General features: G+C 45.6%; 1 protein-coding gene across 4 annotated transcripts in view; it reads right to left on the reverse strand.

Moving 5' to 3' along the window:
- The window catches only part of FGFRL1 (fibroblast growth factor receptor-like 1), a 173,545-nt gene that overhangs the window by 10,246 nt on the left and 151,360 nt on the right, over nt 1-11,939 (reverse strand). For all 4 annotated transcript variants that reach the window (XM_014936086.1, XM_014936088.1, XM_014936087.1 and 1 more), the window contains one exon: nt 4,790-4,870. In XM_014936086.1, coding sequence (XP_014791572.1) covers nt 4,790-4,870 — 81 coding nt within the window. The remainder of the gene's footprint in view (nt 1-4,789; nt 4,871-11,939) is intronic.

Raw genomic sequence — 11,939 nt, forward strand, 5'->3', positions numbered from 1 at the left:
TAATGAAGAATTCAAAAGAAATTATACATTTCTCACAGTTACTTTACTATTATGCAATGCCAGTCCAGGGGCACTTCTAACTGCAATCTGAGATTAACACCGCTTCTGACTCCCACTTGGTATTCTCCTCCTACATCCAAAATACTCCTATCAAATTCACCTGTCATCTTCTTATATTTTGACAAAGCCAGTTTCTCCTCCAAGTCTATTCAGCGTCTCCACAACAGGTTTCTCTCCCTGCTTTTGAACCCTGTTTTTTGCTTACTGCAATCTTACTCTTCAGTCATAAAGGGCAGTCATCCTGCATTTTCACACAGCCTGGTAAATTCTCCCTGATCCTTTTCTTGGGAAATAAGAGAAATAGGTAATGAGCGGCTGGCTCTATGGCACACTGGGTTGAGTTATGCCCATCAGCCACTGACCTTCACCACCAGCAACTGGAGATCCACAACTGCAGTAGCACATAAAACACCAAAGCAAGCTGAGAAGCTTGTGCTTCAGGTATCAGGGAAGTTTGCTACAGGGTGGCACAGAGGGACTCCCTACTATAGTGCCAGCCCTGCTGCCCAGGGCTGAGGGCAAGAAGCTCTGGGATGTGTACCCTAGCGGAGCTTTGCTGGATGGAGGAGGCTGGTCTGCAGCTTCCTCTCTCCAAGCACTGGGGAACCGCAGATATTGTCCTCTGAGGTCTGTGAACATATCCCTTAGTCCTCGCTCCCCTGCAGCCTTGCCCAACGTTCCTTCCTCTCGGAAGAAGACACCCTTTGGCATGCCCCTCTCTTCAGATTCCTTTTCTGTAGGGGAAACCATCTGCCTCCGCAGCCTTCCCTTGCCCCCTTGGCTGTCAGTTGTGGGTCCCAGCCATTTAATGTTATTTCAAACTCTTGCTCAGAAATGCTTTACTCTCCATCCAGAGGCTTTCATGTGTAATCTAATGAACCGGAGCAACTCCAGCACTGAAAGTCCTTGCCGTGACAGCTGAGCAGCAAGTGTGACATACTAACCCATTCCACAGGTCGTGATGCGTAAATTGCTGGGTATTCCCTTGGGGGTCTGCTGCAAGAGGAGGCCCCCCTCCCAGCAAAAACAATCACCCTCCCAGAGATAATTAACCCCGCTCCACCAGAGCTGTACACTGTGAGCAGTGACATGCTGAAGTTTAAGTCTAAGCCAAGGGAGATGTGCTGATAAGGGCTGTCGTTGTGGAAATCCTGTGAATGTCTGCAAGGTGCATGGAGAGGTTAAGAATAAGCTGTGAAATGGGTCTAAACAGTTATCCTCTAACATGGCAGTAATTTACTCAAAGACCAGGAACTGTGGTTCAGGGATGGGCAGATCCTCGCTGGATGGGATCCCTGGGCTGGGACTACCATACCAAAGAGCAGGCTGGAGACAGGACAGTCACACTGCCCATGCAGAGTGAAGAGCCAAGTGAGTGAGGCTAAGCTCTCGCCTTCCCTTACCTCTTCCCTGATTTCACAGCAATATTTCAGAAGGGCTTGGTGTTGTCCCTGCTCAGTAAGGGCATTGCAAGACAGAAACCCTCTTTCCTCCCAAAATATCAGGCCTATAACATTTCTGGTTTTCCTCCCACTGTGACTCCCATGAATCAATATAAGCCCTCAATATAAGAAGGATATAGACCTGATGGAGAGGGTCCAGAGGAGGGCCACAAGGATGATCAGGGGGATGGAGCACCTCTGCTACAAGGACAGGCTGAGGGAGCTGGGGTTGTTCAGCCTGGAGAAGAGGAGGCTCCGGGGAGACCTAATAGCAGCCTTCCAGTACCTGAAGGGAGCCTACAGGAAGGCTGGGGAGAACCTGTTTAGAAAGGCCTGTAGTGACAGGACGAGGGGAAATGGCTTCAAGCTGGAGGGGAACAGATTTAGATTGGAGATTAGAAGGGGGTTCTCTACTGTGAGGGTAGTGGAGCACTGGAACAGGTTGCCCAGGGAGGTGGTTGAGGCCCCATCCCTGGAGATATTCAAGGAGAGGCTCGACGAGGCCCTGGGCAACCTGGTCTAGTTGGGGGTGTCCCTGCTGACTGCGGGGAGGTCGGACTAGATGACCCTTGGAGGTCCCTTCCGGCCTGGGCAATTCTATGATTCTATGATTCTATGAATCTGTCTGGAGTTTTGTGTTCACTCCTCGTACATTGTTGCCCAGATGCATTTCAAACTACAGGTAAAGCTAAACTTCTCTGGTTCTTTCTGTCTTTCTTTCTTCTGTTTAAAGAAGGTTAAGTGATTATGTGGTCTCAAAAGCTACTCCAGGCTGTGTGCAACATGCTGAAACCAGATCCCATTTACAAAGTCCTGAATGTTTCCTTGACAAAAGCCTGAATTGGACAAGTTTAGAAAAGCCAGTTAACAAAAAAGGAGAAAGAGAGACACACACATAAGAGAGAAAAAGAGACCAGCAAACACAAAAGAGAAATAGGGAGAAGCAGCAGTGTGAGAGAGAGGCAGAAAAACTCTTTTGAGCTGGTGCTAGTAAATGTCTGTCCCCAAATCTGTACCGTTACAGAAGTTTTGCTTGTTGGAGTGCCAGTGAAGGCCATTACAAAGTGCCTCTGTGTTATTTATATTTCACATGCTTGTTCTCCTCCACATTACTTGGCGTTTGCTTCATAAACATGAACAGCACATTTGTACAGTGTAAATTATGCCACACAGAAGAGCAAGAGAAAAACACAAGTGGATGGGGACAAAGAGACAGTGTTGTGTATGGGTTTCTTGCTGAAATGCTGTTTACCATGAAGATTTATTCAGGCTAATGAAAATTAAATGAAACAGAAGGCTGTTGGCACAAAGATCTGGGACAGAATTCAGTAGTCTCCTCTTCCTCCAGGACACCTCCAGGTACATGGATTAGTCCCAGAGGCTCCTGTCAGATGTTACTTATACAAACTGAGGTGGTTGGCTAAAACACGTAGCCCGCTGCGATCCACCACAGTTACCTCTACACAGCGATGGTCAGTACCACTGCAATCTTTCATAGTACTTACATAAAAAAGTGCCACAATACAACCAAGTTTTGAAATACTTTCAAGTCTTTGTGGAAGGACATGATTAGAGGTATCTACCCTTTCCAACATCAGCCACCTGCTCTTGAGGCGGGGCAGGACCTCTCCCTAGAGATATTACTCCACGATAGTAGCTGGAAAGCAAAGTGGAGACTGTTTTTTTACCACGCTTCTCCTCTCTGATGCCCAGAACTCTGCAAACACAACCTGGTCCTTCACTCGTTATCCTCCAGAGATCTACAGATACACCCTGACGCCCCCCTGCACACCAGCTCACACCAACACTTTACTGATGAACACTGCTGGATGGTAAGGGTGTGGTGTGCAGCCTGCCCCAGCCATTTTCCTGCTTGGGGAGAGGAGATAGGAAGGAGGGAAAGGGAAAAAAGCAGAGGTGCAGGAACACTCTGCAGCACAATGAAGGACTGGGCCAGGGCAGAACAAAGTAAGACACAGTTTAATATGAGACTGTCAATACCTAATAATTTTAGTAGAGATTGCATCTTTTTTTGTAATATTATTGTTGCATTGATCCACTAGCTCTACCAGAAGCACATCTGCCATGGCATTCAATGTCTGCTCCACTTCACTCCACCAGGGCAGTGAAGAGTGGAGGGATGGCAGCACTTCTTGCTACCTGCTGAATCCCTCCTGAAGGACACCTGACCTGAAGTTTATCTAAGTCACCCTTTCTCTAGCTTTAAAATGTTGTCAGCCTTTTCCAGAACGAGTGGAGGTTGCCTTCCTCTCCCAGAGCAAGCTCAGACCCAGATGAACCTGTAATTCAAAGCTACTATGACACTGGCTCCTCTAGGTGTTGACTAGACTACACCACAGCACACCACATCCCTTGTTTGCTAGCTCCTGAAGAAAACTGGCCTCAGCTCAAGTAGTGGAGACTTATACAGTGAAAGCCTGACAGGTTCCACCCCTACCACTGCTTTGAGGTTACTCCCTGGCCATGAATGTGCTACAAAGCCACCTCTGTATTATAAAATTAAAAGGAGGGATTTACTGCAAGAGCAAAATGGAAATGCTGTGCTTCATCCCTTGAGGTCATAAACTCACATCACACTCCTATGGTAATGCCCAAAAGCTGTTTGGCATCAGCCTGACAACCTACTGTCCGTCAAGGACTGCTTGGACCAAACTTTGGACCTGCAAGTCTTGTGGTGATTCAGAACCTATTCCAAGTAAGATTTTAGAAGTTCCCCAAATCTCTGCAACAGCGTCAAAATCCTACACTTTAACAGTCCAGGGCTTGGAGCAGTTCATGCAGGTGTCTGAAAGAGAGGGTAATTTTAAAAATACTCAGCTTTGGCCTAATGCTAATTCTCCTGAAGTGAAGTCAGACCTCCGATTTGCCCTCAGTGGGAGCAGTGTTATGTTGGCACTAAAGCCTTTTGGAAATATTGCTGTAAAAGTCAATATGCCTTTTATAGACAGTCTATGAAAGCTATAATAACTGCACATGCAAAAGAAAGTCACTGCCCAGAAAAACAAATGCAAGGGAGAACCATGCTGGGGTACATGGCAGGGGGCCCTAGAGCAGGCCACGAGCTGCATTTCACAGAAGGACCCTTGGAGGGGATCCATCCACACTGAAATGTTCAGCTGACACTCTGTTTATTATTTGACCATCTGTAGGGAGAACTCACTCAAGTCACTCTGCCTTTCCAATCCTTCAGCAACTGAGAAATGTACCACGTGTACAGCACTGAACCGAGAACTGAGCAAAACCAACAAACATACACTGCTCCTTACCCCATTGCTTCCCAGTATGATCTTCATATTCTCCATTGGAGCCTTCAGGTACCTGACTATCCTTTCCTGAGCTGGCGTCGTCTGCAAAGGAAAGGAAAGGGAAGATGTTAAGAAGGTCTCCTGCAGTGCAGAAGTACAATAACAAGAGTTCGCATCTCCTCCTGGAGGCACCAGGCAGCTGAAACACGTTCAACACACATTTGGCATCCACATCCTGGCACTTACAGCCTGGCCAGTTTAATGAACAATTCAGTTTGCTGCTTTATGAATTTTTCGGCAGGCTACCAAAGCAATGGGAGATTAATCAATGTTTCCATTAATAGCTGACAAAAGCCTCTTTGTTTATGTTACAGGTTGCTGTTCCCTAGGAGGAGCTGATCTGTTGTACCTTCTACGCAAATAATGGTATAAATCAAAATTACAGCTAATTAAACCTAGGAGGTGGGGGAAGACTTATATGATCAGTCACACAGAGCACAAGCACTGGAATTAGGACCACTAATTCACCTTTCAGCTTTCATACAAAATCAGGAAAGCCAGCAGGTCTGGGGTCAAATGAGCCCTCAAGGGATACTGAATGCAAAGCTACAGCTGGAGAAAGCAATAGTGAATCGAAAAGCTATTTGTGTTTTGGTTTTGTTTTTAAATTAAGACCGCCTATCCACCTGTATTGACAACTAAACACTTTGTCCCTTATCACTTTAGTTGCCTACAGCACTACTACAGAGAAGCATCAAGGTCTCAACTCCATACCCTGTAGTGCTGGGAGAAACAGAAATCACCAAAAGTTGAAACTCCCATCTCCTCAGCAACCACCCATCTCAAATTGCCACTGTGATACAGCCACCTGCAAGGTCTCCATGAGGGCTGAGGGAGCAGGGGAGCACCCTGAACCTCTTTGTGCAACCTGGGCTGTGCTGGTGCCCTCACACCTCTGCAGTGCCCAGATGTGAATTTTTTTGTTCCTCTAGTAATAGCCTGACCTCTACTGCACAAGCTCTCAGCTCAGTGCAGAGCATCCTTTTACAGCAATGTATCACACCAGGAGGGAGGTCCACCTAAGGGACTTTGGGCACCTATGGGGGATGGTGCAACAAAGTGTGGCTCTTCCGAGGCTACTTCTGTACACAACAGGTGGCACAGCCCCATACAGCAGCTGGATTTGAGGTGATCTCTATCAAGAGCTACTCAGCTCCTAGCTGAAGTGCACTGTTTTATTTTCAGAGACAGGTCAGGTGAAGGCTGGGAGAAAATTCACTTCAATAAGGAACTGTTCTGCAGCGGTGTAAAAAAAATAAAAATCAAGAGAAGTGGGAACACTTGACCAAAGGAATGAATCCCTTCAAACGTCCAACTCCTAAAACCCATAAGAAAAAGGTCTCATGAGCAGAAGAGAGGAAATTTCTTGCTGAAATTCCAACAGCAGGGAGGAAAAACTTGTCTCAGCAATATACATGATCATGCCCCCTCCCTCCCAGGTACAAATAGTAGAGCTGCAGAATACAGTTGTTTTATAAGTTAGGCTGCGCTTAAAGAGTGCTTAGTGCCTAAACTTGTGTGCAGTCTTTGTGAGAGAAGAACATGTGTTTAACCTCATCCTCATCCCAGTTTCCACTGTTTTGGAAGATCATCCTCTATTTATGCCGACACGTGCTCCAATCTTGTTTGCTGCTGTCCCTTAAGCAGAGAGGCTGCAATGCCATATGGGTTTGTGCCCCCTCGCTCCAGACAGATTTTTCCCTTCTCCTTGTGGTTACTTCAGCACAGTTTCCCCTGGAGGTATGTGCAGCTGTCACTTCGAGGAGAAAAGAAAACTTTCAGGCCAGGAGCATGCCATGCCCTTACTTTGGCAGCTCACTCCAGCTGACTGCCCCTTTCACCTCCCTCTCGCCCTCTGTCCATCGCTGGGAACCCAGAGGCTTTCCTGAGGGCTCCAGCCAGCTCCCAGGCCAAACCACAGGGAAGCAGTCCGAAACGCAGTCACAGTCAGGAAACACCGACTATTGAGCAGTGCTGTGAGTGCAAATGTACCGTCCAGGCTCTGCTGAGGCTGGCCCGCAGCCTGTGCTACACAGGAGACAAGTAATCCATTCGCTGTGTTTTACAAATATATTTTTACAGCCTTGGCAAACCAAACGCAAGGAATACAAATATACCCATTATATATGATGGCTTGCATATGACAGATTGTCTCCTTTCAGTCAAAATACTGAATCGATTATCTTCTGGCACTTGTACAGTTTTTCACATAAATATCAGTAGTGCTACAAATGAAATCTTGGATGCTCTCCGACAGAGAACTTAGTAAATCCCTTAGCACAATTAGAAAAATGTATTGAGTAATGGAGAAGAAAGAAAAGTTGTGGTCAGAGATGTAGGATTCCTGCCCATTGTTAACTGCCGAATATCTTAAAAGTGCTTAAAACATTTAAGCGGCAATGTTCTGTCAACTATATCTTAATCCTACTCAGTTTGATGTACAAAGAGCAGTATATCCTCCCTTGCCTCCTGCCTCATGTTACAGTATGTCAGCCCATGTGCGCTCCTCCTGCCTACACACAAGGACTGACTGGCGTTCTCAACACCTCTTGACACGCTGCCAAGCTTTTGATGTAAGTAGAATTGTTCTGAATCTGTTTGATCTTTGAAGATCTTCTCTGGTTGTTATCCTGCCAAATCGCAAACCTGCAGAGTAACCTACCAAACCCAGAAAAAATCACGTTGGGTGGAAGAGATCAGGATAACTAATGCCACCGTGCCGAGCCTAAGAAATAGATAATTTCGTGGAGGAGCAAGACTGAAATAACTAACTGCATGCCCCTAGACATACTGTTTTAGATCCACTGGAACCAGTTTCACTTCTATGAGGAATGAGGTAACGTTAACAACAACACATAGTAGAAGTCTCAGCGGTGGTGGTGGGGAAATAGTCATAAACATGGAAACTCATGTAGAGCAAAACTACTCCTTCCCATGCCCAGAGCTGCACACTGGGTGAGGGATGTTACAGCAGTCTCCATTCCAGCTGCAACATGCAGTGAATTGGGCTCCTGCCTTCAGTGTGACTGTATCTGAACGAACTCACACTTGAGAACTGTAGGAAAAAAGCTGATTCATGAGATCCAGATACTGGATGAAATTCAGCAACGCTCATTTTGGGAAGATTCCCTGGAGCCCAGGAATCTCTGGTCAAGCTTCAAAGTGCAAGTGAGGCAGCAGAACAGCCAGTGATATAATGATAAAGCATTAACCTGGGATGTGAGTGACCCAGGGTCAAGTTCCTCTTCAGTTGCATTCAGAGAGGGATTTGAACCTCCCCCCTTTCACCTTGTGTGAGTGTCTTAAGCTCTGAACTGTGGTCTGAGAGAGCCAAAAAAGAGCTTATTATTACATAAAGTGGAACAGCACTGTGGGAGACAGATATCTCAAGAACACCCTTAGGATGGAAGACCCCTGTCTAATTCAGATGTCACCAAGATTTGACTTCCACCTGGCCCATCCAAAGTTAGCACTGAGGCTGCATGGAAATAATCTGTCTCTCCCCGTTTTGAAGAACTTTCCTATTTTTAAACTTTTAATAATCAAGTGGTTTCCTAGGGTAGGGAAACACTTGCAGTTGTTCTAGTCCTTGTGCTAGCAAGGATGGATATCTTTCTGTACCACACACTTTGGTCAGCCTGCTCAATCATAGGGAGGGATCTGTGACACTGAAAGCAAAGCCAAATTTCCCAAAAGTTAAGAAGCATCTGATTCAGCCCAAACCTGCAGTCTGAAGCCTGGTTAATAGTGCCAGATCTGAAGACCTGCCATTTGTATTTCACCCCAAGCTTTACAAATGCAATTGACCTGGCAATATTCTTATTAGACAGAGAGTGGACCTGAGAAAATGAGCCACATTCTGGTATGTATGATCAGCATACAAACCCATGAGTTAGTGGCAGAAATCACATGAGTCTTAGCCATATTAAAAATGACCTAATAAGCTGATTGCTTACTCATGCTCTTGTCACCTCCCAGAGAGGCAGGCAGGTCAGGGTGATAAGTACATACAAAAAAATCAGCCTGCAGCCAAAGGGCAGCAGGGACCAGCTACTCAGCGTGGCCAGCTTTGCTGCCAGCAGATTACCCCAAGAGGGAGTGCTAAGAAGGATGAGCTGCTGAAGTTTCCTACAAGCTCCGTTTTGTGTGACCTATATCGGAAGGTCATCCAGTACTGGACTTCTTGGACAGTATCACAGGCTTAGGAGAGCAGCCAGTTGGAAGATGAAGTGGAAAACCCGCCTTGAAAAATAATCACTGACTAATTTTGTGTCACGAGTATCTGAGGCTAAGAAAACATATACGTGATTTAGGTGTCCTCCCTGTACAATTTGGTTCCATGGTGTTACAAAGCATGCTGGCTAGTTGAGAAACCCAAAGTGGAAGGCTCTGAAGTCATGTCAGGTGACAGACTTAGAGACGTGGGACAAACTCATGTAGCCCCTTCCCTTCCAAATACCATACCGTACATACAAGACCGGATGAGGAGGGATCCAGAGGCATCAGCCCATTGTTCAGGAATGTCATCCCTGTGGCATGATCTCTAGCTGCTCTGCAGCCATTGTCTCTCCCTTGCTTCAGGATCTTGTCCCAAGCTGGCTTCTAGGTCTGAGATGTCACAGGACTGAGATGCTGGTGTTGTGCTGGGGAAGCATGTGGTGGGACTGAAACAGGCAGTCATAGGACTGGTTTTGCATGGACTTGACATGTCTGAGTGTATGAGGCCCCGATTATCAGTGCAGACGTCATGGGCCAAATCGCCCTTTCTTACCCCAGAAAGCACAATGCTGTATGCACACTGCCTGCCATGGTCTACCCCCTGTCCCAAAGCTGGCTGGATTTCTGCAGAGAAGGGATTTCTGTATGTAATTCCATCAATTGACAAAGCATTTTGGGGATCCTATGGGACAAAGAGTGCCACATAAGCAGGGTATAGTTACTGTTTATTACCATAGCAGAATTGTTGCATTCCCTCTTAAAGGTCAAAAGAAATGGAAAATTCTGCATAACGCTCCGGCTCTGAGAGAAACTGATGGGAAATATTCACAGACTGTTACCGAGCCAGGATCAAATTTTATTTACCCACAGACTTTCTGTGAAGGCTTCATGTTTTAGCCGAACGTGTATGATTGGTTTTCAGGCCAATACTACATGCTGAGCATCATACCACAAGCCTAAACGACGGCCCAATTTTTGAAGCAAAAACCTAGCCGTAATATTTCTCTATGATTCACAAAGTTGCTTCAATTTGTTATAATGCAAGGCTCGTCCCTGCTCTGACTTGATGGGACCAGCTTTGGAGTCTTTGATGTCAGAGGCCTTGAAAGCCCCATTTCACAGATGAGCCAGCTTTGCATAAATAAACAAAGTGACCTCTGAACTGGAGCCTGAGACCTGAGCACACTTCAAAGCACTGGGGGAGGTGATGGGGGGGCAATGGGGAATGAAGCGATCAGCATGCATCATTAAGGCAGCCCCTGCTCAACACTGCTGCCGAACAAGGGGTGTAAATAAAAGGAGGGAGGCAAGCAGGGAGGGAGTGAAATGAGGGGGAAAGTGATGTAATCCAGTCAGGCTTGAACAATTATAATGAGGCCTTCTCCCATGGATGAATGAAAGAGATCTCTCTGAACTCCAGCTTTAAGAGCTGACTCTCACGTTTACCCAGATGCATCATATTTGCACATCATATTTGCTCCCCAATGCCCTTCGCTGCTGCAGATGTCTAGTGAGTGACAAAACACAAGCTGCTTGTGGGAGGTGAGCCTTGGAACTTCCTAGGACTTAAATCAGAATTTGTTCTGCTGAGCCTCACCAGTAAAACTGAGGGGTGGGAACACACCATAAACTTATAACGGGAAGCGACTGGACTTATTTTTCAGTAGTCCTGATGGGGCAGTAGATAGAAGATGAACACACACGAAAGTAAGTACAATCTGAAAAATACGTTTCTGTGGTTTACCTCAGATAAATTCAGGATTTCCTGTAATATTTGATAGAATTTAAGGAGAAACACAAGAGAAAGATCATTTTGTACTTTGTTTCAGGGAGTCTTCTTCTATCCCAATTGGTTCATCTGATACCCAGATAAATGGTCCATGAGGTAAATATATATGTGGGCAGGCAGTAACAACTTTATCACTGGTTTTGCGGGGATTAAGGCACTTGCTTTCCCCAGATCTCCTTAATATGGATTAACACTCCAGGTTTCACTAGAATTACAGCTGGTATTAACCCCTAATGGCCAGGGAAACACACCCCAACCTACTGGCTAGAACGTGATTTCCATCTGAAAGCTACCACTGCCAGCTGCTAAGATCTTGTTCCTTGTCTTGTGATATTTGGGCTGTTTCTGGAGGACCTCTATACTGGTGTCTACTCGAGAATCTAAATTCTTTTTGTTATTGAATAACAATTCTTAATATCTGTGATTATAAAGAAGAACACTACACAAATATATTCTAAAAGCTTGGAGGAAAAGGAACTGATTTTTGAGATCTTGTGATTTTTCAGCCTGTTTCATGGTTTTGCAAGGTCTGAATTATGGCTTCAGAACCCTTGGAACTGGGGATCCCTAGATGAATCCCAAGGCTGATTTGAAATCATGAAAAAGATCAGGATGCAAAGACCTCACCTTGACTAATTCTGAATTTCCTCCCATCATTGAGGTCTAATTTAGCAAGCCTCTTCCCTGAACCCTCCTTCCTGCCAGAGGCAGACATGACAACACTGCAATGAACTCATCCCACTAACACAAACCTGGTATAAATCTTAGCTACTATTTTCAATGTTTTTCATAGTTCCTCCATCAACCCTTCATTTCATGCTCACCATTCCTTAACCTGCCTACTATATTTACACTGTCACCTACTGTATTAACAGTGCTGATGCTATGAAAAGACAGGAAATGTGTTTAGAATTTGGAATGGCATAGTGAAAGCAAAGGGATCGGGAGGGAAGAAAAAAAGATCTCATGAAGGAAACCCCTCTCCTTGGGCCCAGCCAAACAAAACTCCTCAAGATGAAAAAGAAGAAACCCACTCAAAGGAGCATATAGCCAAGGAACACTCTAATCTTCTCAAAAAAAAAAAAAAAAAAAAAAAAAAAAAAA

This window comes from Calidris pugnax, unplaced genomic scaffold (genome assembly GCF_001431845.1).
Source record: "Calidris pugnax isolate Ruff unplaced genomic scaffold, ASM143184v1 scaffold14, whole genome shotgun sequence".
NCBI classification, from domain to species: domain Eukaryota; kingdom Metazoa; phylum Chordata; class Aves; order Charadriiformes; family Scolopacidae; genus Calidris; species Calidris pugnax.